Source organism: Sus scrofa, chromosome 3, assembly GCF_054392235.1.
Source record: "Sus scrofa isolate SSC_HxYL_T2T_F1_AM1 chromosome 3, Sscrofa_HxYL_maternal_Yorkshire_Landrace_v2.0, whole genome shotgun sequence".
NCBI lineage: Eukaryota > Metazoa > Chordata > Mammalia > Artiodactyla > Suidae > Sus > Sus scrofa.
Genome location: NC_139385.1, coordinates 84,547,419 through 84,572,822, shown reverse-complemented (window position 1 = coordinate 84,572,822; position 25,404 = coordinate 84,547,419). Strand labels below are relative to the sequence as shown.

At 44.2% G+C, this 25,404-nt stretch overlaps 2 protein-coding genes across 51 annotated transcripts in view; one reads left to right on the top strand and one right to left on the bottom strand.

Annotated features, from left to right (window-relative positions):
* ASPRV1 (aspartic peptidase retroviral like 1) overlaps positions 1-21,300 on the bottom strand; it is a 157,167-nt gene extending 135,867 nt beyond the window's left edge. For 19 of the 50 annotated variants that reach the window (XR_014841754.1, XR_014841758.1, XR_002342598.2 and 16 more), the window contains exons 1-3: positions 20,334-20,391; positions 19,387-19,467; positions 17,115-17,249 (exon numbers count right to left, since the gene is read on the bottom strand). The gene's annotated coding sequence lies outside the window, so the exon portion shown is untranslated. Of the gene's footprint in view, positions 1-17,114; positions 17,250-19,386; positions 19,468-19,956; positions 20,392-20,672; positions 20,890-20,990 lie in introns of those variants that run through there. The other 31 variants (XR_014841751.1, XR_014841753.1, XR_002342603.2 and 28 more) reach the window with 6 other exon arrangements.
* An 85-nt stretch (positions 21,301-21,385) lies between these two features.
* On the top strand, positions 21,386-23,065 carry PCBP1 (poly(rC) binding protein 1). Its single transcript, XM_003125057.5, has one exon. It carries the CDS (start codon positions 21,652-21,654, stop codon positions 22,720-22,722), a length of 1,071 nt encoding a protein of 356 aa, XP_003125105.1. The 5' UTR covers positions 21,386-21,651; the 3' UTR covers positions 22,723-23,065.
* The last annotated feature ends 2,339 nt before the right edge of the window (positions 23,066-25,404 follow it).

Here is a 25,404-nt window from a genome sequence, read left to right as displayed (position 1 = left end):
TAAACACATACAAAATCTGGGAGGGACATTCTAAACCACTAACAGGTTAGGCTGCCTCTGGGAATACAGAAATAATTGAAATAGAGGAGGGGGAAAGCAGGAGTGTTTAAAATGCTACAATGTTTTTTTTTTTTAGGTTATATATTACTATGTTCTCTGTAAAATTAAATATCAATTTCTCAAAAAATAATGGGAATTTCTGTACCTTCTCAATTTTGCTGTGAACCTAAAACTGCTCTAAAAAATAACTCAATTTTGAAAAGTGAGTAAAAGAGGAAGCCTACAAATTGGGACATCCTTTGCTTCAGACATAAATTTTCTGTTTCTTCCACCCCCCAGTGGCCCTGATGTTCAGATCTTCTGGCTTGCCATCTGCCCATGCCCCCTAATTCCATGCTTTACCCTGAATCCTTGGCCCCAGGCCAAGTCTGGCCACTGATTCCCTAGACTGGGCCGGAACCCCAAGAGGAGAGGTCAAATACCAAATTTCTAAACAAATATAGGAGAATGAGTTTACATGCCAGCTTCAAGGAGAGGGATCAGGTGGCCTTGCTCGGCAGCAGCAATCTCAAAGGGGAAAAGGTATTTGAAAATCTAGAAGCAGTTCTGCAGGGCTGAGGGGACACCAAGGCAAAATCATGGGAAAGTGGTATGGGGTAAGCTGAAAAAGTAGCCAGTTCCACTTATAAAGATTCCAAGCAAAGTGCCATAATATGACAGAGGCCACCTGTACAGCAAAAGGTAGAAGGGAAGCTGCATTCTGTGAATGGGTTGGGGACATAGTAGGCGGTTGTCTAGGGGTATCTAGAGGAGTCACTCCACATTGAAGCAGCAATTCCAGGAGGCACAGCGTAACAGTTCAGAAACTTTCTGGAGCAGGAGGTCCCTGGTGGCCTAGCAGTTAAGGACTCAGCATTGTCACTGCTGCGGTTTGATTCCTTGCCCAAGAACTTCCGAATGCTATGGATATAGCCAAAAAAAGAGAGAGAGAGAGAGGAATTCCCAGTGTGGCACAACAGGATCGGCAGCATCTTGGGAGCACTGGTTCAATCCCTGGCCGGGCACAGTGAGTTAAGGATCTGGCGTTGCCACAGCTGTGGCTTAGGTCACAACTATAGCTTGCATCTGATCCCTGGTCCAGGAACTCCAGAAGCCCTGGGGCAGCAAAAAAAAAAAAAAAAAAAAAAAAGGAAAAAATAATAATAATAAAGGGAAAAATTAAAAAAAAAAAAAAGAAACTTTCTGGAGCAGCAGAAAGCCAAGGACATGGTTATTCCTGAAAAAAAAAAAAAGGTTCTACAAATGAAAAGACACTCAAATAAAGCCCTTCCTTTTTCAGTAAACCAAAGGCAAAGATCATGGTAGATCTCTAATGACTATGTTCTTTCAACTTTCTGGGGATGAAAGACAAGGTATTTGGTCTACATGTTTTCCTGGTCACCCAAAGAGATGATACCGCCTAGGTCTTACCCAATAGATGATTCACCATCAATTAGTCTATATCAGAGCCTGCTACGCCTCACACCTCACAAAGTCACATACCAGACAGCTCTGGAAAGAAAACAATCCAGTGTGAGCTGTCAAAGTCCTCTCAGTATCTGACCTCACCCTCTGGGGTAGGTTTCATTTCAAAACTGAAAGGGAGTGAAGGGCCGGGGAAATCCAAAGATCAACAGGGCCAGGAACAAGTGGTTCCCAGCAGAAAAGGGTCCCAAGGTGGAACTCAAAACAGAAACCAGACCACTGATAAGACAGTTTACGATGTCTGTCTCCAAGCCTTCAGATGCCATTTATATGTTTTCCAATATTTACAACAGGGCATGACCATGCTTATCCAACTTCTGCCAACTAAACAGCTAATTCTCCAAGTGTTCAATCAACGTCCTGGCTTTATTAAGTTTTAGAGCTTTGGGGTACCTCCAAAAACTGGGATACCAGGGGGGACTTCTGAATCTTATAGTCCTTCATATGGGCCATATTTTAATTGTAATGAATTCTATCACTTCTTCCTTCTTCATTTCCTCATGAATCCTTAGCAAAGTCTCACTAAAAAACTTCCAAATAGTTCATGACAGCTTTCTCACTAGACCAATATACAACGAAAGTGCATCTCATCAAAGGAGTCAGGTTATTTGCTTAACATTCATTTAAACTACATAAATGATCCTTAGGCAAGTCACATAAACTTTCTGGGCTCAGTTTCTTCATCTGTAAAGGAGGCTGGAAACAGACAGAGGGAAAGCAAAAAATCTTCCTTGAATTAAGTAAAAAGACTTAAGTTTTAAGTCTAAAAGGTTCCTCAAAGAGTAAGCAGAGTTATTATTGAAAAAAAAAATGCCTAAGCATATCATGATGAAACAGCATGAAGAAAAAAATTTACAAACTTTCAAAGAGAAAATATTACTACTTACAAAGGAAAAAGACTCCTATTGGCATTGGAGGTTTCACCTGTATCACTAGAAACTTAAGACAGAAGAAAGTAGCATACTCTGCAGAGACTAGCACTGCTATCAAGAATCCTAAACTCAGCCAAGACATCATTCATACACGAAGATACACATACAAATGCACACACACAAATAAATAATAAATAAGCAGACCTTGAAAGTACCATTCATGCCCCTTTTCTAAGAAAAATCAAAGTGTCCTAGCCAAATTAATATTTTAAAACTGGAACAAAGCTGAGAAAGAGCTATGGAAAACAGCCACTATAAAATACACAAGACCTATTTCCCCTCCACCCCCCAAAACACTTCTAATGAAACTGTACAGGTGACTTGTGATAGCACTTCCAAGTATAAACAAAAACTGTCCTATACATAACCCTCCCTGGCAGTCTGGGTTTGCGAGTTGTTCATCACCTAGTGGCGGAATGAAGTAAATGCAGTTTCATCAAGAGTTCAGATAAATTTCCAGCCATTTTGTGATTTCTGACTGTGTGTACAGGGCAGCAGCCTGCTGTCCTAGAAATTATAAGAGTAGGGAACTGAAAACCCTCCAGACTGATAGAGAATTGTATAGATTCCACTCATTATCCATTCATTCTCCAAGGATATGAGAAGGGCCCATACTTTGTGCTAATTAATCACAAGAAGTGAAGCATAGCTTTACTACAAGGCTGCACTTGCAAATAGTGAGAGACAGATACTGCTTTTGTGCAGACCAATTTTAACTGAAAGCAAGTTTAGATGCTATGAGGAAACTGCAAATATGCCATTTAAATAGGAAGAATGTCTTCAAACATTTACAAGTTTGGCATGTGGAAGATGGATTGTATTTATCCTGTATGGTTCTAGGGGACAGGCCTATAACTAATGATAAGCCATCTCAATTAGTTTTCAATTCAAAACAAAAAATAATTTTCAGTGAATGAGAGCTATTGTTGGATATAATGAGAGAAACCATAAAACGAAAAGACAACCTACAGAATGGGAAAAAATATTTGCAAACACTGCAATTGACAAGCGTTTAATTGCCAAAATACAGACACCTCATATAACTCAGCAATAAAAAAAAAAAGCCCAATCAAAAACTGGGCATAGGAGTTCCCCGTTGTGACTCTGCAGTAACAAACCCTTCTAGTACCCATGAGGTCGTGGGTTTGATCCCTGTCCTCACTCAATGGGTTAAGGACCCAGCATTGCTGTGAGCTGTGGTATAGGTCAAAGACACGGCTTGGATTCTGTGTAGCTGTGGCACAGGGTGGCAGCTGCAACTCCCATTCGACCCCCAGCCTGGGAATTTCCATATGCCGTGGATACAGCCCCCCCCAAAAAAAAAAAAAAAAAACTGGGCAGCACATTCAGAATGAGCTCTTGCTGTACTGCACAAGGAACTATAACCAATCTCTTGGGATAGACGATGATGGAAGACAGTGTAAGAAAAGGAGTGTGCGTGTGTGTGTGTGTGTGTGTGTGTATATGTATGTATAACTGGGTCACTTTGCTATACAGTAGAAACTGGCACAACATTATAAATCAACTATATTTTAATAATAAATAAACTGGGCAGAAGACCTAAAGAGACATTTCTCCAAAGATATAAATGGCCAAAAAACACATGAAAAGAGGCTCAATATTGCTAATTATAGAGAAAGGCACATCAAAACTACAATGAGGTACTACCTCACACTGGTCAGAATGGCCATCACTAAAAAAGTCTACAAATAACAAATGCCGAAGAGGGGAGGGAGAAAAGGGAACACTCCTACACTGCTGGTAGGAATGTAAACTGAGTAAACCACTATAGAAAACAGTATGGAGGAGTTCCCGTCCTGGAGCAATGGTTAACAAATCTGAATAGGAACCATGAGGTTGCGGGTTCGATCCCTGCCCTTGCTCAGTGGGTTAAGGATCCGGCGTTGCCGTGAGCTGTGGTGTAGGTCGCAGACACGGCTTGGATCCTGAATTGCTGTGGCTCTGGCGTAGGCTGGTGGCTATAGCTCCGATGGGACCCCTAGCCTGGGAACCTCCATATGCCAAGGGAAGCAGCCCTAGAAAAGGCAAAAAGACAAAAGACAAAAAACAAAAACAAAAACAAAAAAAAAAACAGTATGGAAGGTCCTTAAAAAACTATAAATAGGAGTTTTGGCGCTCAGCAGTAATGAACCCGACTGGTATCCATGAGAACTCGGATTCGATCCCTGGCCCTGCTCAGTGAGTTAAGGATCCACGTTACCAAGAGCTGTAGGTCAAAGATGCAGCTTAGATCTGGCATTGCTGTGGCTGTGGCATAGGCCAGCAGCTACAGCTCTGTTTTGACCCCTAGCCTGGGAACTTCCAAATGCTGCAGGTGTGGCCCTACAAAGACAAAAAAAAAACCAAACTATCGAGTTGGCATGTGATCCAGAAATTCCTCCCCTCCTTGGCATATATCCAGAGAAAACCGTATTTTGAAAAAATATGGGCACCCCCAATGTTCATAGAGACATTATTTACAATACACAAGACATGGAAACAACCTAAAAATGATGTGGTACAGGAGTTCCTGCTGTGGTGCAGCAGAAATGAACCCAACTAGTATCCATAAGGATGCAGGTTCAATCCCCGGCCTCACTCAGTGGGTCAGGACCTAGTGTTGCCGTGAGTCGTGCTATAGGTCATGGACATGGCTCAGATCCCATGTTGCTGTGGCTATGGCATAGACCGGGAGCTGCAGCTCCAATTCGACCCCTAGCCTGGGAACTTCCATATGCTGTGAGTGTGGCCCTAAAAAAGGCAAAAAAAAAGAAACAAAAGAAAAAAATGATGTGGTACAAATATACAATGAAATACTACTCAGCCTTAAAAGAATGAGATAATGCCATTGCAGCAACATGGACGGACCTAAAGATTACATTAAGTAAATCAGAAAAACAAATACCCTATTATATCATTTATATGCATAATCTAAAATAGGATACAAGAATTCTCTTGTGGCGCAAGGGGTTAAGGACCCGCACTGTCATTGCAGTATCTTGGGTTGCTGCTGTGGCATGGGACTGATCCCTGGCCTGGTGAACTTCCATATGTCACAGGTGCGGCCAAAAACAAACAAACAAAACAAAAACCACTAATAAATAACTAAAGAGTCTTTGCTTTGCATTTTTTCCCAAACTCCAACCTAGCAGCCAGTATAGCTCAAGAGGTCTGATACCACTTTCCAATAGAGAAAATGTGGATAAATTATTCAACTCATTCTCATTATCCTATAAATTTAAAACAATAATAGTATCATCTCATAAGATTATTATGAATATTAAATAATATGATAATTTTTAAAGCACTTAAAACAGTGCCTAACACAGAAAGTGTATACAAGGTAGCTGTGGGTAGTGGGGGTGGAGGGTGGAAAGTGAAACCTAAATGTGCTGCTTGTTTTAGTTATCTGTTTCCAACCCTCAACCAAAGCATTCCTGGCTGTTGCTGGCCAGAGCCTAGGTTCCCTTGGCAACCAGCCTCCAAAAAAAAAAAAAAACCAAACCCAGATATATCTTCTTCAGGAAGGCAGCTCATTTTCTGCCCTGAATTCTAGTATCTTTCCTTTGCAAGAAGCAGGCTCCCTAAAACCTCACTAATACTAATGTTCCAAATCAAGGAGCTGAGCAGGTACTACCCTCCTCACTTCATATGATCAATCACAGACCATCAGTGTTAGCACCATCTCAAGAGACCATCTAGAGTGAATCTTCTGTTTAATAAATGAGGACAACCCAGAGATTATCATACTAAGTGAAGTTAGTCAAATAGTGAAAGACAAACATCACATGATAACACTAATAGAGGAAAATCTAAAAAAAAAAGGATACAAATGAGCTTATTTGCAGAAGAGAAACAGACCTGCAGACTCTGAAAACAAACTTATGGTTACCAAAGAGGACAGGTAGGGAAGGGGAATGGACTAGGGGTTTGGTACTGGCACATGCGCACTGAAGTATATGGAATGACTGGCCAATGGAGATATGCTGTATATAGCACAGAGAACCCTACCCAATATTCTGTGATAATCTATACGGCAAAAGAATCTGAAAAAGAATGGATTTGTGTATATGTATAATTGAATCACTTTGTTGTACAGTAGAACTTATCACAACATTATAAAGGAACTATACTTCAATAAAACCTTTTTTTTTTTTTTGTCTTTTTAGGGCCACACCCACAACATACGGAGGATCCCAGGCTAGGGGTCAAATCGGAGCTGCAGTCCCTGGCCTCCACTACAGCCACAGAAATGAAGGATCCAAGCCGCGTCTTCAACCTATAGCACAGCTCATGGCAACGTCTCGGATCCTTAACCCACTGAGCAAGGCCAGGGATCGAACCTGTGTCCTCAGGGATGCTAGTCAGATTTGTTTCCGTTGAGCCACGACAGGAACTCCCTCAATAAAACTCTAAAAAATGAAAAAAAGGAGTTCTGCTGTGGCACAACAGGATCTATGGTGTCTCTGCAGTGCTAGATGCAAGTTCAATCACCAGCCCCACATAGCAGGTTAGGGATCCAGTGTTGCTGCAGCTCAGATCTGATCCCTGCCCTGGGAACTCCCTGCCATGAGGTCGACAAAAAAAGGTGGGGGGGGGGGAATGGGGCTAATAGGCTGAGAAAAGTGAAGTCCTGGATGTGGCAAACTGGTGACAGGGTCAAGACAAGATCACAGGCCTCCTTATTCTTAGCCCAGTAGTTAAAATCATCCCATTTTTCAGTAGGACTGGTCACACTAAGTCCCATGCTAATGACCCATACTGTGTACTTTACACAAGTAAAAGAGGAACAGAAGCAGTAGAGGTTAAAAGCCATGGACTCTGGAGCCAGACTTCTTTGAAATCCCAGCTTTACCACTTACTAACTTACCGTGAGACTTCAGCCCATCTCTGTTTCTATAAAATAGGGATAGGAGTTCCCATCGTGGATCAGTGGTTAATGAACCCAACCAGTATTCATGAGGATGAGGGTTCAATCCCTGGCCTCACTCAGTGGGTTAAGGATCTGGTGTTGCTGTGAGCTGTAGTGTAGGTCGCAGGCACAGCTCAGATCCCATGTTGCTGTGGCTGTGGTGTAGGCTGGCAGCTATAGCTCCGATTAGACCTCTAGCCTGGGAACCTCCATGTGCCATGGTTGCAGCCCTAAAAAAAAAAAAAAAAAGAAAAAAGGGAGTTCCCATCGTGGCGCAGTGGTTAACGAATCCGACTAGGAACCATGAGGTTGCGGGTTCGATCCCTGCCCTTGCTCAGTAGGTTAACGATCCGGCGTTGCCGTGAGCTGTGGTGTAGGTTGCAGACGCGGCTCGGATCCCGCGTTGCTGTGGCTCTGGCGTAGGCCGGTGGCTACAGCTCCGATTCGACCCCTAGCCTGGGAACCTCCATATGCCGCGGGAGCAGCCCAAGAAATAGCAACAACAACAACAACAACAAAAATTAAAAAAAAAAAAAAATGTGTGTGTGTGTGTGTGTGTGTGTGTGTGTGTGTGTGGATAAGAGTGACTACCTTATAGCTATTTCAACAATTAGATGAATTAATCCATGTAAAATTCATGGCACACAGAAAATGTTTAATGTGTATACAGCTATACAACTCTGCTTCTCATCATTACCAGCTGTATTAAGAAGACAATCAGGGAGTTCCCATTGTGGCTCAGCAGTTAACAAACCAACTAGCATCCATAGGACATGGGTTCGATCCCTGGTCTCACTTACTGGGTTAAGGATGTGGCATTGCCATGAACTGTGGTGTAGGTCGCAGATGTGGCTCAAATCCCATGTTGCTGTGGCTGTGGTGCAGGCCAGGGGCTACAGCTCCAATTGGACCCCTAGCCTGGGAACCTCCATATGCTGTGGGTGCAGCCCTAAAAAGACCAAAAAAAAAAAGAGAGAGAGAGAGAGATAATCATAACAACAGAAGAGAATCAGAAGACTTTTACTTCTGGTCCAAGGAACACTGGGAAGAACAAACATATTTACTTATTTATTTCGCCAGAGCCAGGAACACCCAATCCCTCAGCAGGGAAAGACCCCAACAAACCCATCGCTCATTCATTTATTTGGATTTAGGGAAGAGTCAACTCCCGAGAATAACCAAGCACATGCTATGGTGATAAGATATTTAAGATCACAAATAAAGGTTAGGAAGGTCCAAACCCAAAATGCAATTCTTGTACAGTCTCTTGCCCTTAAGGCACGAAAATGGTATAGCGTAATGGTTAAGAACAAGAGCTCTGAAGATGGACAGTTTGAAGTGAAAATTCCTGTTCCATCATTTACTTGCCACATCACTTAGGCAAAATGCCTTACCTCTCTCTAAGCCTTTATTTCTCCATCTCTTAAATGAGGATAATAACTATTTTGATTATGATTAACAACTGACATTTGGTGAGCACTTTCCATGTGCCACACACCATACTAAGCACTTTACATAGTTTACATTGTCTAATAGTCGCAACCACCTTATGAGACAGATACTCTCATTACACTCATTTTACGAATGAGGAAAATGAGGCACAGTCTTCTTATTCAAGGCCACCAAAGCCATGTGCTAGTAAATGGCACAGCCAAGCTGTCAGTGCAAGAGATCTGACCTCAGAGTCTATGCTACCTCCTCCTACACTGCTCTACTTCTCATAGCACAACCTCCTATGGTTGTCTGTTACATTGTTAAAATAAGACAAACTGTACAAGGTTCTTAGCACAGAGCCTGGTTCATCAATGTTCACCATTATTATCATTTCTATTGTTGTCATTATCATCATCATCATCATCAATCCCTTTGAGACTCTCTCAAATACTACTAACCTCCTGAGTTCTAATTTCACCTAAAGGGAAATGGTTGCTTTCCCATCTAGATACCAGCCAGCTTACTGGGCAGCCTGGGGTGAGGTTCTAGTATTTCATTTCCCCCAAGTAATACAGCAGTAAGTTTCTGGGTAGAGAAATAAGGAAATATTTTCTGTATCTGCTACTCCATAAAAAAATTATGTATTTGGGGGTTTCCATTGTGGCTCAGTGGTAATTAACCTGACTAGTATCCATGAGGATGAGGGTTCAATCCATGGCCTTGCTCAGTGGGTTAAGGATCCAGCATTACTGTGAGCAGTGGTGCAGGTCACAGACGAAGCTTGGATCCTGCATTGCTGTGGCTCTGGCGTAGGCTGACAGCAACAGCTCTGATTAGCCCCCTAGCCTGGGAACCTCCATATGCCGCAGGAGTGGCCCTAGAAAAGGCAAAAAGACATAGATAAATAAATAAATAAATAAATAAATAAATAAATAAATAAATAAAATCTTAGAGAGTTCCCTGATGGTCTAGTGCTTAGGGCTTGGCACTTTCACTTCTGTGGCCAGGTTCAATTCCTGGTCTGAGAACGAAGATCCCACATCAAGCCACACGCCATGGCCAAAAAATAATAATAATAAAATAAAAATAAAATCTTTACTACTTTCATTAGAAAAGAAATACACACTTATTACATTTTTCAAAATAAAGCAGAAATATATATTTGTTAAGAAAAAAAAAGGAATTATTCTCACCTTCCCCTTTCCACTCTATTCTCTAAACCAGTATATTATTTAGTCACTTAATCCTCACAAGAAGTAATATTGGTGTCATTTATTATCATCTCCATCTGATAGGCACAGAAACTGCGGTTCAGAAAGGTTCAAGACTAAACAGCTCATAAGTGGATGACCAGGGTCCCTGGAAAAGAACTTTCAAATATGGAGGAAGATAAAGATAGTAAACTCGGAGTTCCCGTCGTGGCACAGTGGTTAACGAATCCGACTAGGAACCATGAGGTTGCAGGTTCAATCCCTGCCCTTGCTCAGTGGGTTAACGATCCGGCGTTGCCGTGAGCTGTGGTGTAGGTTGCAGACGTGGCTCGGATCCCGCGTTGCTGTGGCTCTGGCGTAGGCCGGTGGCTACAGCTCCGATTCAACCCCTAGCCTGGGAATCTCCATATGCCACGGGAGCGGCCCAAGAAATAGCAACAATAACAACAACAACAACAACAAAAAAGACAAAAGACAAAAAAAAAATTAAAAAAATAAAAATAAATAAAAATAAAGTGTAACATATATTTAAAAAAAAAAAAAAAAAAAAAAAAAAAAAAAAGATAGTAAACTCTTCCACTAATCCTGAGAGGAAGTGGCTATGACAGAAGGTTCCTAGAAGGCACCTAAAAAGAACCAAGGCTGGAGTTCCCGTCGTGGCGAAGTGGGTAACGAATCCAACTAGGAACCATGAGGTTGCGGGTTCGATCCCTGCCCTTGCTCAGTAGGTTAACGATCTGGCGTTGCTGTGAGCTGTGGTGTAGGTTGCAGACACGGCTCGGATCCTGTGTTGCTGTGGCTCTGGCACAGGCTGGCAGCTACAGCTCAGATTAGACCCCTAGCCTGGGAACCTCCATATGCCGCAGAAGCGGCCCAAGAAATGGCAAAAAGACAAAAAAAAAAAAAAAAAAGAACCAAGGCTGATAATGGGCTTTTTAAGAAACTCTTGCTCTAAGAAGGCAAGACCAAACAGATATTATAACCCAAAAAGCCAGTAAGCAGGGAACTACCATGGATTCTGCTCTCCCAGAAACAATGCAAATTACTGATAAGCCTAACAAAGCAGGACTTCATCTCTGAAGATATCCATACCCTGGCACACTAGTTCTTACATCTCCAATTCCAAAATGATGTTTCATTTTATACTGCTAGACAGCACAGCACCATTAAGTTCAAAATAAGAGTTTAAAAAAAAAAAAGTTTTTTAGAGTAAGTAACCTGAGGGCAGGAACAATGTGTTGTTCATATAGATCTTTCCCTCATTATCTGGCACACAACCATCTATTTAGTCAATACCTTTTTGTTTAAAAATGAATAAATTTATTTTATTATTCTAGGAGTTGGGGATATAGCAATGAGCAAAACAAAGTAGGTGAAAAATTTACATTCTAGTCATGGGTGACAAATAATAACCTATAGCACAGAGTCCCTAGAATATTGCCTGGCACATGGTAGGTAAATAAAGAATAAATGAATGAATAGTACGTCAAAAATAGCAACAAATTCTGTGGAGAAAAATAAAGCATGGAAGGGAAACAGGAGGAGATGGTTTTTACTTTAAATAGGACGGTCAAGGAATGCTTCACAGATTAGATGACAGTTGAGTAGAAACCTGAAGGAGGTTAAGGGAAGGTCCATATCCACATCCAGAAGGAGTGTTCCAGAAAAAAACAACCACAAAGGTCCCAAAGCTTGGCATGTTGGAGCAACTACAAGGGTGCCAGTGTGACCAGAGCACAAGTGTGAAGTAGTAGAAGATGAGGAGCTGAGAGCACTTGATGGTGATGTTCCCAGGCAGGCTTGTAGACCACTGAAAGGATTTCAGTTTTTAATCTGGGTAGGACCCAGTGGATAGTTTTCAGCAGAGGAGGGGCATGATCTGATATACACTTAGCAAGATTCTTCTGGTCTCTGCTGAGATTAGATTGGTGGAAAGGAGGAAGACCACTTAGAAGGTTATTCCAATAGTAGCAGGGAAGGTGGTGAGAAGTGTTCAAACTCTACATGTATTTTAAGATAGAGCTCATAGGACCTGCTAGTGGACTGGATGATGAGTGTAAAATAAAGACAGAGTCCAGGGCGAGTCCTCAATATAACTGAAACTGAGATGGGAAGGAACTGCCAGAGATGCAGGTTTGAGAAAAGTTCCAGAGTTAACGTTTGAATATATTAAGTTCAAGAAGCTACTAGATACCTAAGTGGCAATATCCTGCAGGCAATTGGACATAAGAGTCCTGAGTTCAGGAGTTCCCTTGTGGCAGCACAGCAGGTTAAATATTCAGCATTGCCACTAACAATGGCTTGGGTAGCTGCTGTGGCACTGGTTCAAGCCCTGGATAGGGAACTCCCATGTGCTACAGGCACAGCTAAAAAAAAAAAGTCTTGAGCTCAAAAAAAGATATTCGAGCTAGTAATATACACATGAGAATTCTCAGAGTATAAACGGTACTTAAAACTTTTTTTTAAGGCCACATCTGCAGCATATGGAAGTTCAAATTGGAGCTGCATCTGAGGCCTATGCCACAGACATGGCAACACCAGATCTGACCTACACTGCAGCTTACGGGAATGCCAGATCCATAACCCACTGAATGAGGCCAGGGATTGAACCCACATCCTCACAGAGACGATGTAGGGCCTTAAACCCACTGAACCACAATGGGAACTCCCATGTATTTAAATTCTTAAAAAAGCACCTACGGGAGTTTAAGTTATGGCTCAATGAGTTAAGAACCCAACTAGTATTCATGAGGATGCTGGTTCAATCCCTGACCTCGCTCAGTGGGTTAAAGGATCGGGCACTGTAGGTCAAGGATGTGGCTCAAATCTGGCATTGCTGTGGCAGCGGCATGGGCTAGCAGCTGCAGCTACAATTCACCCCCCTGGCCTGGGAACTTCTATACACTGTGGGTGTGGCCTTAAAAAGAAAAAAAGAGAGAGGGAGAGAGCACCTAGGAAATGAGTATAGACAAAGAAGGGATTCAAGGACTGATCTGAGTATTCCACTACTGGAGGCTGAGGAGATAAGAAGGAATTAGCCAAAAGTGCAGGGGGTAGGGGGTGGCCCTCAGGGGAATTTGAGAAGGAGCTAGTGTGGTCAATGGAGAACCAAGGGAGGGGCATCTTGGAAGCCAAGTAAAGGTAGTAAGAAGGGGGTGTCAAATACTACTGAGAGATCGAGACAATGACTGAATACACATTATCATATATAAAATAGATAATCCACAAGGACTTAATGTACAGCACAGGGAACTCTATTCAATATTCTGTAGTAACTTATACAGGAAAAAAATCTGAAAAAGAATAGATATATGTATAACTGAATCACTTTGCTGTATACCTGAAAAACAACACTGTAAAATATGTTGGGGTAAATCAACTATACCCCAATATAAAAAAAAAAAAAAGAAAGAAAGAAAATTGCTTTCTAAAAGGCAAAAAAAGGAGTTCCCACCATAGCCCAGCAGTTAACAAACCAGACTAACATCTAGGAGGGTGCAGGTTTGATCCCTGGCCTTGATCAGTGGGTTAAGGATCTGACGTTGCTGTGAGCTGTAGTGTAGGTTGAAGACACCACTCGGATCCAGCATTGCTGGGGCTGTGGAGTAGGTTGATGGCTATAGCTCCAATTCGACCCCTAGCCTGGGAACCTCCACAGGCCACGGATGCAGCCCTAAAAAAAAAGAACCACTGAATTTATGTACTATTTTCTTAGGATCTTCTTCCCTAATCTACACATAACACATTTTTTTCTTTTATTTAATTTTTTTTTTTTTTTTTTTGTCTTTTTGTCTTTTCTAAGGCTGCGCCCGCGGCATATTGAGGCTCCCAGGCTAGGGGTCCAATCAGTGCTGTAGGAGCCAGCCTACACCAGAGCCACAGCAACATGGGATCCAAGCCATGTCTGTGACCTACACCACAGCTCACAGCAACGCCAGATCCTTAACCCACTGAGCAAGGCCAGAGATTGAACCCACAACCTCATGGTTCCTAGTCAGATTCCTTAACCAGTGAGCCACGACAGGAACTCCACATTTTTTTCTTTTAATCCAGGTAAAATCCCAGTATTGTCCAATGAATACACATAAGGTTTTTGTTTAATGCAACTATATTCACATTTCAAAAAACAAAAATCAATGCTCTTAATGTGGACACAACAGACTTTACACAGTGAAGAATGATGAACAAATACTTTATCTGGCTTAAGCAATTGTCTCTGGGAAATAAATAAGCCACCAAAGCTTGCTTGTGCTCAGTAGGTGGGATCAGTGAAATGAGCTATTGAAATGTATTTCCTTTGTTCTGTCATAAAACAGCAATTTTCTTGAACTCCTTTCACTCCTCCCTAACTCCAACATCCTAACCAGCTAATTGAAGACCCTAAATTTCCACACACACCCCTTTATAAACAAAGCAGAACACAATCAAACCCAAAAGCTGGATAAGAAAGGGATATACTGTGCATTGTAGCCTCTTTTACTGTACGAAGGGTTAATGATTACTTGCTAATTCAAAGTTGCGCTTTGTTTACATTCCATCCTTAAAATCCCTGGAAGTGTGATTTCTAGTGTCTTCATCTTAAAAGAGAATTACTGCTACAAAATAAAGACTTTAACTTTCTGCGCTCTAGCAAACACAATCAAGTCTCAGTGATCTACATTTTCGAAGCAGTAAAACAATCACCAAAACTGGATCACGCAAACATTCTTCATTTCTTCCTGAAATGACTACAACTTCGGAGTGGACTGAGCTCTCTGCGTGGAATACCCTCCACCTTGCAGTTTCCCACCTGGGACACAGCTTGAATGACAACTTCTCTAGGCAGCCTTCCCAGATCCCCTCCAAGACTCAATCAAGGACTCTCCTCTGAACCTGTAACACCATAGCCTGGTAAGCACCACAGCTTACACATATCCCATTAGACTGAATCTGTTTACTCATCTGTCTACCTCTCTCCAGACTATAAACATCTTGAGGACAAGGATAAGATCTTACTCATTTTTATAGCCTTAATGTCTGGCTATAAAACCCTAATCCTAACCCTAACCCTAACTCCAGCAATAAGTATTTGCTGGAGTTCCCTTGTGGCACAACAGGTTAAGAATCTGGCATTGTCACTGTAGCTGCTCGGGTCACTGCTTTGGCCTGGGTTTGCTCTCTGGCCTAGGAACATGCTATGGGCTTGGCCAAAAACTAAAAATAGAAATAAATATTTGCTGAATGAATGACTAAAATGAAACTTGACACAGAATACCTTATGTGATTTTTGTAGCACATTTTCCTTGATAAACCAGTTAAACTGAAGCTAATATCAAAATTACAGGTATCAAATCACATTCCTAAGCAGAAACAAATTCCCCCTACATGATACTGGAAATAGAGGGTAAAAAAGATATGCATTGTTCAAGATCAGCTCAGGAGCATGCTCTTCCTTGGCTCATCTCACACCACAGGAGAGGCTAATGGACCTCTGGATTGCTCTCTTCAGCTCCCTTCCACTGATGTGTAACCTCCTTCTGCTCTATTCTTTTCCCTTTTCTTGCTTTCTTCTCATTCCTCACTTTCTACACTTTGCAATTGCATTTTGTTCTCATTTTCCCTTTAACTCTTCTCTGCACTCCTTCTCCAGGCCTTATTTCAGTTGGAGTAACTCTGGGCCATGGGCAATACTTTGCCCAAATGGGAGAACTTAGGCCAAGGGTGTTGCTGTATCTCCTGGTGAGTTCTGTAAAGCAAGCCAACATATTCCTACTTTTTCGAAGGAAATCAAGTAGTGAGTGCCTAAGAGCAGTGCAGGATTATCATCATATGAGGTCAAATTGTTACTATCCACTAGGTGGGTAACACATGTTTCTAAACTGACCTCTGTAGTATCCTGGAAAATAATAGGAAAAAAGCCTTCTCAATTTACAATAATCTTAAATAAAAGAGAAATGGGAAGCTAAATCCGAAAGGAAAAGAGAAAAAGAAACGGTGGTTTGGTGGAAAATGCTTTATGTTGATAGGGCAATTCTTTTTCTTTTTATGGTTGCACCCACAACATGTGGAAGTTCCCAAGCCACAGCTGCAGGCCTATACCACAGCAACAGCAGATCTGAGCCCCATTTGTGACCCATGCCGCAGCTTGCAGCAACGCTGGCTCCTTAACCCACTGAGCAAGGCCAGGGATTGAATCTGCATCCTCACAGAGACTATGTGGGGTTCTTAACTCACTGAGCCACAGTGGAAACTCCCAATAGGGCAGATTTTAAAAGCTGTAGGATACTTGCTGCTCTAGATAGGCTAGGATTAAAAAAAAGGTGGTCTTTGCCCCCAGGGAACTCAGTCTCATTACCACCACTTCCCAAACCCATATATGCATTAGAAAACAAGAGGGAGGAGATTCTCCTGAATCAAGAGTCAGGAACCTAGGAGTTCCCATCATGGCACAGCAGAAATGAATCTGACTAGGAACCATGAGGTTTTGGGTTTGATCCCTGGCCTCGCTCAGTGAGTTAAGGATCTGGCATTGCTGTGAGCTGTGGTGTAGGTCGAAGACAAGGCTTGGATCTGGCGTTGCTGTGGCTGTGGCATAGGTCGGCAGCTGTAGCTCCGACTGGACCCCTAGACTGGGAACCTCCATGTGCTGTGATTGCGGCCCTAAAAAGCCAAAAAAAAAAAAAAAAAAAAAGAGTCAGGAACCTAACACAAGTGAAATGGAAGTTCTGGGACAGAAATAAAGACTGGATGGAAAAAAAATTTTTTGAGTTTAAGATAAAGTTATATGCCATGTATTAAAGTCAGTGCTTTAAACATAAGAAGCCAAGGAAAGGAACAATCTACAACTAGGAGTCAAGAGGCCCAGCTCCAGCCCTAATAAGCTGTGTTAGCTTGAGCAAGTCACTTCATCACTCTTACCCAAAGATGATTCTTTCATAAAATGGGCATAATATCATCTTCCTGGCAAAGGCCTGTGATGATTAAATTAAAATGTGAAATCACCTTGAAAGATTTTATAAAACCTGCTAATGTGAGGTAAGAGGAAGCAAAAATCCTGTGGTTCAATTTCCAAAGTCTAAGCCTGACTCACCTTCCCAACCTTACTAAAACCCTTTAACCAACCTGAGAGGAGAGTCATGAGTGAGGCTCCAGGGATAGGGTGGTGACTATTTAGTCAGTTGTTCTGTATCTCAGTAGTCTCATCTATAAAATGGGTGGTGTAGAAATTCATCCACATGTCCACAAGATAGTGCAGGTCTGAGGAAGGGAGTAGACAATTTACAATAAGTAAAACATTCACACAATCCTCCCTCCCAGGGATAAATAACCAAAATCATCAAATATCATCACTTTCTGGACAGAATTAGAAGAGGCCTTAGAGATCATTTAACCTCTGGTTCTACACATGGGAAAACTGAAGCCCAGATAAATGAACTAGATTGCAGAAGTCTCAAAGCTAGTCAGTGACACAGCTTTAGCTAGGGGACAAAACCACCAATTCCCAAGTCCAGCGCCCTGTCTGCCAGATATCAGGGTCACCCAAGGCACCTGCCGTCTTTACAACACATTATCAACACCAAGACATATTACAATTTAATCAACAGCTAAACGTGGGCTACCCAAGGGAGAGGCTATAAGACTCTGATGGGGTGGTGCTGAGACCTGGGAAAGGGAAGGCCTGAGGTGGTGAAGAGAGTCCCAGGGACTCGGAAAAGAAGAAATAAAAGAAATATTTCTGGCAGAAAAGCTCAAAATACACAGTCTTGGGAAGAAAGACCCAGTGGATAAAATTTCCTTTAGGGAAAAGAAATAGGTTGCAGATTTAGAGACCAGAATGGTTTGAATCAGGATAATTCTTGATTATATGTAATTCAGTCCCTTTGTTGTCCCCTGAGTTAACGTTTACTAATATCAATGGTCTCCCTACAAGATAAAGCTCTCTGTAGAGACAACATCTACCTCAGTGGTTAAGTATATAGGCTCTGGACTCAAATGGCCTAGATTCAAATCTTAATTTTACCAGTTAAGAGCTGTGTGACCTTAGACAAAATCCTTCACCTCTCTCTATCCCTGTAAAATGGAAACATCATCCCCATCTCAGGATGTCTGGGAAGGTTTAAATGGGTACACTAATTATATTGCTCACAACCTAATAATGGGTTTTTCATGTGTTCAGTTTGATATGTACCCCTTTTTTTTTAATGTAAAGAGGAAAACAGAAATTACCAGAATGCATTGCATATAGTAAGTAGTGTTTTGAAAAAAATTTTGTTTCCAGGAGTTCCCATTGTGGCTCAGTGGTAACAAACCCGACTAGTATCCATGAGGATTCGGGTCTGATCCCTGGCCTTCCTCAATGGGTTAAGGATCCAGCACTGCCGTGAGCTTCGGCTCAATGCTGTGGCTATGGAGTGGGCCCAGTGGCTAAAGCTCCAATTTAACTCCCAGCCCAGGAACTCCCATGTGCTGCAGGTGCAGCCTTAAAAAGACAAAAAAAAAAAAAAAAAGTTTCCTTTACATGTGTGTATATATGATTGAGTTGTTATGTAAAATATATTTCTTATGGTGGTTTCCTTTTAAAATGTCAGAACAACAATAACAAAAAAAAGCGAGAGGCACTGAATTAACACCCAAAATAAAGTAGTGCCTGGGACAGAGTAAGCACTTAGTACTATTACTGTCACTGTGGCTGTTAAATACGTACCTATTAGTTTGTAAAATTATACAAGGTAATGTGAAAACACTTTGTAAAGTCTAATATACCATATTAAATGTAAATTAGAGGCAGCAAAAAGCTCTTCTTTCCATCTCTTAACACCCATGTAGGAACGGCTCTTTTGAAACACGTATCTGTTGCTTGGGCTACAAGTCATTTGTCACATTGAATTGAAAAGTCCACAGACCATGATTTATCTAAAACTCTGTCACGCTCTGTCAATATCTGCAAAGAACTGGAGGCTTGGCGCCAGAGCAAATTTATTTTATTTATTTTTACCTGGGTGGAGGTTGGGGTGGGGAAGGCGGAAGTCATGCTCATGCCCATGGGTAGCTGAAGGAAGCAACTGAGTCATACAGAGAAAGAAATTGTTTGCTTCCACAGAGCCAGGTAGACTCAGTTGTGCCAGAGACCAGGCTGGACTGACAGATACTTGAGGTCTGATGCAGGGCTGAATCACTTCCTCCTCTCCATCCTCACCCAGACACCTCATTTAAAAAAATAGCACCTGAGCCCCTTACAGGTATAGCTCACACCAGGAAAAACTCCCAAGCAGATACAAACAGGTGACTATGCAACAAAAGGTTACCTGAGGGATCCTTTTAATGACAAGCTCATCCAAATAGCACTTAAATTCTAAAACCCTGACTTAAGAGAAAAGTTGGGAAATGTGCTCACCAATAAGTACATCAGAAGGTCTGAATTCCATCCTGAACAGTGCGTGACCTTGAATTAGTCACTTCATCTAAGTGATTTCATCTGTTAAAAGAGAGACAGAACACGTACCTCAGAGGATCACTGTAAAAATTAAAGACAGTATGCAATAAAATGGCTAGCACAGGCTCTAGCACCGGCAAATGCACAATAAACGTCTTTTCCTTCTAGCCTGTAAGTCAACAATGATGGTAAACCGAGGTTCACTGGCCAGCTGACCCATGTAAAAGGTCATAAGTATTCTAGTCATTCAAGGAAATGGTCTTTTTTAAAAAGCTTTACAATAGCATTTCTTTATCTCTCCAGCATAACAGCCTATACACTGGTCTAGGAAAGCAGTAACTTCCCATTTCGTTTCCTAAAGCAGTGATCTCTAAATGTTCTGGTACTGGGGGCCCAAACTAATCAATGGTTCTGTTTCCTCGCCCCCGCCCCCACAATCATCCATTATTAAACTTGAAATGAGCAGAGACTCGGTATGATGCCCACATTTCACTTATTCACGTTCCCCTTTCAAATTAATTTGAAAATTACAATAAAATTCGCCCGCTGAGGTTGGGACCAGCCTGCAGGGTTTCACTCCTATCTGGTAAGAGTACTCGCTGCACGGGAAAGGCCCCAACCCACCGGCATCCGGAGCCGGGAGGGGGGAGGGGCGCGTTCTAGAGCTTTCAGGCCGACCCCAATTTCTCGTTGGCGACGAATCCAGGCCACGTGTCGCCATTTTGTGTTCAGGAAACATGGCGGCTACGCCCGCGGGGACGAAGGAGGGGGCGGAGGGGCCGCCACGTTAGCCGCTTTCTCTCAGGGATCCGGAAGGACGCTAAGCACCCGGTCTTTTCTGTCAGGCTCAGCCAAAGGAAAGGGGAAAGGGCAGAAATCACAACTGCCACACCAACCACCCCAGCGACCTTTCTTTAGCGAGAGGAACCCGCGGCTGGACACTCGGCAGCAAAGGCCTTCCAAGATGGCGGGCCCGGTTGGGGGCCGCCCCCAGAGAGCGCGGGCGCGGCGCGGCGGCTGCACCATGCGGGAAAAGGCCGATGTGCAGTAGCGGGAGCTTAACCTTGGCGGGGAAAACCGCAGGAACTCCCCGAGCACGGGTAAATGCGGTGCCCTAAATGAACGCCACTGTCTGAAATGTCTGACAAGGTGGCAGCGACTAAACACCTGCGCAGGAGGTGGGGGTTTCTGCGGGTCTAACAAAGTTGCAAAATGCAGACAAAGCATTATGTAAATGGACGCCATACTCTTTATGGCCATGTTTCTAACACTTCCCAGAAACCATCAGTAGAGCCGCGAATTTGGCGGCGGCGCAGGAGGGCTTTCGGCCTTTCTCCTCACAGGCCGCCTCCGCGGTGGCGGGGAGGGGGTGGGGGCTGGCGCGGGGCGCCCGGACGCCGAGGACGAAGGGGCCCCACGTGCCCGCCCGCCGGCGCGCGCCCGCGCCCGCGCCCGCGCCCGCCCAGCGGGCCTCGCCTCGCCGCCCCTCCCCCCCGGAAGACCACAGTTGCCCCTCCCATCCTCCCCACACCCTCGCGCACGCGCTCTGGCTGCCTCACGCGCACGTTTTAAACCCGCGGCGTCCTAGCTGCCGCCTGCAGTTTCTCCCGGGGCTGTCCGAGTCGCTCCGTGTCCAGATCGCTTTTATAGAGAGGAAAAATAATGTGTCGCACCGTCATTCACAACACTACATTTCCAATCATCCGCCGGCGCCTCTAGGGTTAATAGAATACATGTTCGTTTTTAAGCCTTGCCGGACTCACAGCTTTTACCCACCGGGGCTTTATTTTCAATGCTAGGCTGGTAAAAGGGTTTTCTAAAAAACTATTCCATGGGGATTGGCGTAATCTTGTGACCTAAAAACCATGGGTCCTCTTTTTTTTTTCAAGGGGTCCTGCGCACAAGCACTTCCGGGGTCAGAGGGTACGCGGGGTTGAAAGCGGGCTTCCCGCCCCGCCCAGACCGCCGAGGCTGCCGCCGGAGTCGCCACCGCCGCGCCCTCGCCCACCCGCCCGCCCGCCGCTCCCGGCCCCGCTCGCCCCCTCCGCCGCCGCCGCCCGCCCCTGCGACGACGCCGCGGCCTCCCTCCCGCGCCCGCTCGCTCCCGCGGCCCTCGCTCGCCTCGCGCCGGCAGTTTTGGGCCTACACCTCCCCTCCCCCCGCCAGCCACCAAAGACTTGACCACGTAACGAGCCCAACTCCCCCGAACGCCGCCCGCCGCTCGCCATGGATGCCGGTGTGACTGAAAGTGGACTAAATGTGACTCTCACCATTCGGCTGCTTATGCACGGAAAGGAAGTAGGAAGCATTATTGGGAAGAAAGGGGAGTCGGTTAAGAGGATCCGCGAGGAGAGTGGCGCGCGGATCAACATCTCGGAGGGGAATTGTCCGGAGAGAATCATCACTCTGACCGGCCCCACCAATGCCATCTTTAAGGCCTTCGCTATGATCATCGACAAGCTGGAAGAAGATATCAACAGCTCCATGACCAACAGCACGGCGGCCAGCAGGCCCCCGGTCACCCTGAGGCTCGTGGTGCCGGCCACCCAGTGCGGCTCCCTGATTGGGAAAGGCGGCTGTAAGATCAAAGAGATCCGCGAGAGTACGGGGGCCCAGGTCCAGGTGGCGGGGGATATGCTGCCCAACTCTACCGAGCGGGCCATCACCATTGCTGGCGTGCCGCAGTCTGTCACCGAGTGTGTCAAGCAGATCTGCCTGGTCATGCTGGAGACGCTCTCCCAGTCTCCGCAAGGGAGAGTCATGACCATTCCGTACCAGCCCATGCCGGCCAGCTCTCCGGTCATCTGCGCGGGCGGCCAAGATCGGTGCAGCGACGCTGCGGGCTACCCTCATGCCACCCATGACCTGGAGGGAACACCTCTAGATGCCTACTCGATTCAAGGACAACACACCATTTCTCCGCTCGATCTGGCCAAGCTGAACCAGGTGGCAAGACAACAGTCTCACTTTGCCATGATGCACGGCGGGACCGGATTCGCCGGAATTGACTCCAGCTCTCCAGAGGTGAAAGGCTATTGGGCAAGTTTGGATGCATCTACTCAAACCACCCATGAACTCACCATTCCAAATAACTTAATTGGCTGCATAATCGGGCGCCAAGGCGCCAACATTAATGAGATCCGCCAGATGTCCGGGGCCCAGATCAAAATTGCCAATCCAGTGGAAGGCTCTTCTGGTAGGCAGGTTACTATCACTGGTTCTGCTGCCAGTATTAGTCTGGCCCAATATCTAATCAATGCCAGGCTTTCCTCTGAGAAGGGCATGGGGTGCAGCTAGAACAGTGTAGGTTCACTCATAACCCCTTTCTGCTGTTTTCCCATGATCCAACTGTGTAATTTCTGGTCAGTGATTCCAGGTTTTAAATAATTTGTAAGTGTTCAGTTTCTACACAACTTTATCATCCGCTAAGAATTTAAAAATCACATTCTCTGTTCAGCTGTTAATGCTGGGATTCATATTTAGTTTTATAAGCTTTTCCCTGTTTTTAGTTTTGTTTTGGGTTTTTGGCTCATGAATTTTCTGTTTGTCGATAAGAAATGTAAGAGTGGAATGTTAATAAACTTCAGTTTAGTTCTGTAATGTCAAGAATTTAAAAATTAAAAATGGATTGGTTAAAAAATGCTTCATATTTGAAAAAGCTGGGAACTACTATCTTAAACTCTTTGTTGGTGCATTTTTTTCCCCCTCCCCTTTTAGCATAAGGGCTTTGTAGGGAGAAGGGTGGGCCCGTCCTTGGTATTTTCTCAAGTCCTTTTCACCTTATTGGTAAGATTCCATTCCCTCTCAGTTCCAACAAAGGAGCACAGCAGGCTGCGCCCATTTTGGGGTGGTTGCAGAGATGGGGATGCTCTCTTGAAAAGTGACATCTCTCCAGCCAGATTCCAGAGAGAGGCCTCTGCCCATTTCTCTGATGGAAAACATAAGGGATTTCTTAGATGGAAAAAGTATGCCCATTCTCTAGACCTCTGATGAATGGCAGTATATCCTCTCTTACCAGCCCCACCCCCAATCTCACGTGGAAAACTCTTAGGAACAAAAAAGAAAAAATGTTCTGAGGTGGGAGGAGCGTGGGGGACCCAGAGAGGAGGTGGAGGAGGGAAGGGCTGGACTGGGGGTGAAGGGAGGGGCTGAGGTGGAGGGAAGGGCCAGGGGCTAGGGTGGGGCGGGGTGGGGAGGGCCTTAGAAGAGGTGGAGGTGGGGATGGAGGGTCTTGGTTGGGTAGCAGGACTGAATGGGGGATGGTACCAGCGGGGCGCACGTGTCAAGCATGCACCTGTGGCAAGCAGCCTGTCAGAGGATGTTATTACACCTGCCAATTGCCCATCCAGAAACAAAGGAGGCCCAGCTTCTAATTCCTCAGCTGTGTGCAGTGTTTAGAGAAATCATTGTACCGGGAAATAATTCTGCCCGAATGGGGCAGTTCTCTCAGGCAGGAATGCAGACTGATCCATTGACAACTGCCTAAGAATGACCTCAATGTTAAAAACGCAGATTCCTGGGTCCCACCCCATACCTAATCAGAAGACTACATTTATAACAAAACTACAAGAGATTCTTAGATTTGAGTGCCACAATTCTCTTCAGTGGATTAGGAGGACCTTGTAAAGGCCTAGCAGCCTCATGTTCACATCAGCCAGTGGGTCTAGGCTGAACCTGATGAGAGAAGAATTTTCTACCATTAGACAAACTAGCAACAGCAGCATAGGACAAAAGACGATTAGATGCCAAAGTGCAATTCAAACCAGGCACTGTGGGAGATCACTAACAACGGAGAGAAATTCCCCGGGGGAGGGGAGTATTAACCACCATAAATATTTGTTGAGGCTTATTCCTACAGGGCATCTGCTGCTTTTTTTCTGAGGTACAGACCTGTTTCCAAGAGTCCCTGGAGGTAGGATTGGGGTCTACCATGTACTTTATGCTCACTATGGAGCTCAAGTTCTGGAGTTAACCCTGAATTAAAATTTGAATTCTGCCACTTGGGCAAATTATTTAAGCTTTATATAAAATGGAAATGTTAAAATACACATCTCTTGGGCTTGGGAGGGGAAAGTAAAACAACTTTGAATATACTTTAGATTCAATATATTTTAATCTCGAAAAGTCAAAGGCCCATTTCTTTTCACAACATTTTGGGGCAGAGAAATATTAGAAGAAAGCAATGTGTACTAAATTATAAGCTGAGAGAAGACAGTCGTCCTGAGGGGCCAGGACAGGTAAGGTGTCACTGCAGCAACGTGGATCGCTGCTGTGGCTCAGGTTCGATCCCTGGCTCAGGAATTTCCATATGATGGTGCAGCCAAAAAAAAGTAGGCCTCCAGTTTTCCTCACCCCCCCCCACTTCCCTTTTCTACCCCTTAAAAGAAAATTAGCAATAATTTGTACAATATTGATTTAGGCAGCAAGGATGAATAGGATAGGAAGAATGGCAACTTGGAGAAAATAAAGGCAGGAACAACAGTTAGAAAACTACCTCAGGATTCCCACTGTGGCTCAGCAGTAACAAATCCGACTAGTATCCATGAGGACACGGGTTTGATCCCTGGCCTTGCTCAGTGGGTTAAGGGATCCAGCTTTGCAGTGAGCTGTGTGGTGTAGATGACAAACTGCTCCGATCCAGTGTTGCTATGGCTGTGGCATAGGCCAGAGGCTACAGCTTCGATTCAACTCCTAGCCTGGGAACTTCCATGTGCTGTGGGTGCAGCCCTAAAAAGATGAAAAAAAGAAAACTATGTCAGATAAGCAGTTTATAATATTGGTTGGGAAATGGTATCAACAGAAATGCATACAGAGAGTAGCCAATGCAAGAGACATTGAAACAGTATGGAGACCAGAGAAAGATGTAAGGAAGGGGAGCAGTCAATTCAGACAGGGTGATGGGAGTATTTGCAGGCAGAAATATTCAACAAGTAGCTTGAAATAGGAGACCAATTCTGAAGGGAAATCAGAGCTACAGGG

Excerpts from the sequence above, each read along its gene's own strand:
- PCBP1 (XM_003125057.5), top strand. The coding sequence starts at position 21,652 with ATGGATGCCGGTGTGACTGAAAGTGGACTAAATGTGACTCTCACCATT.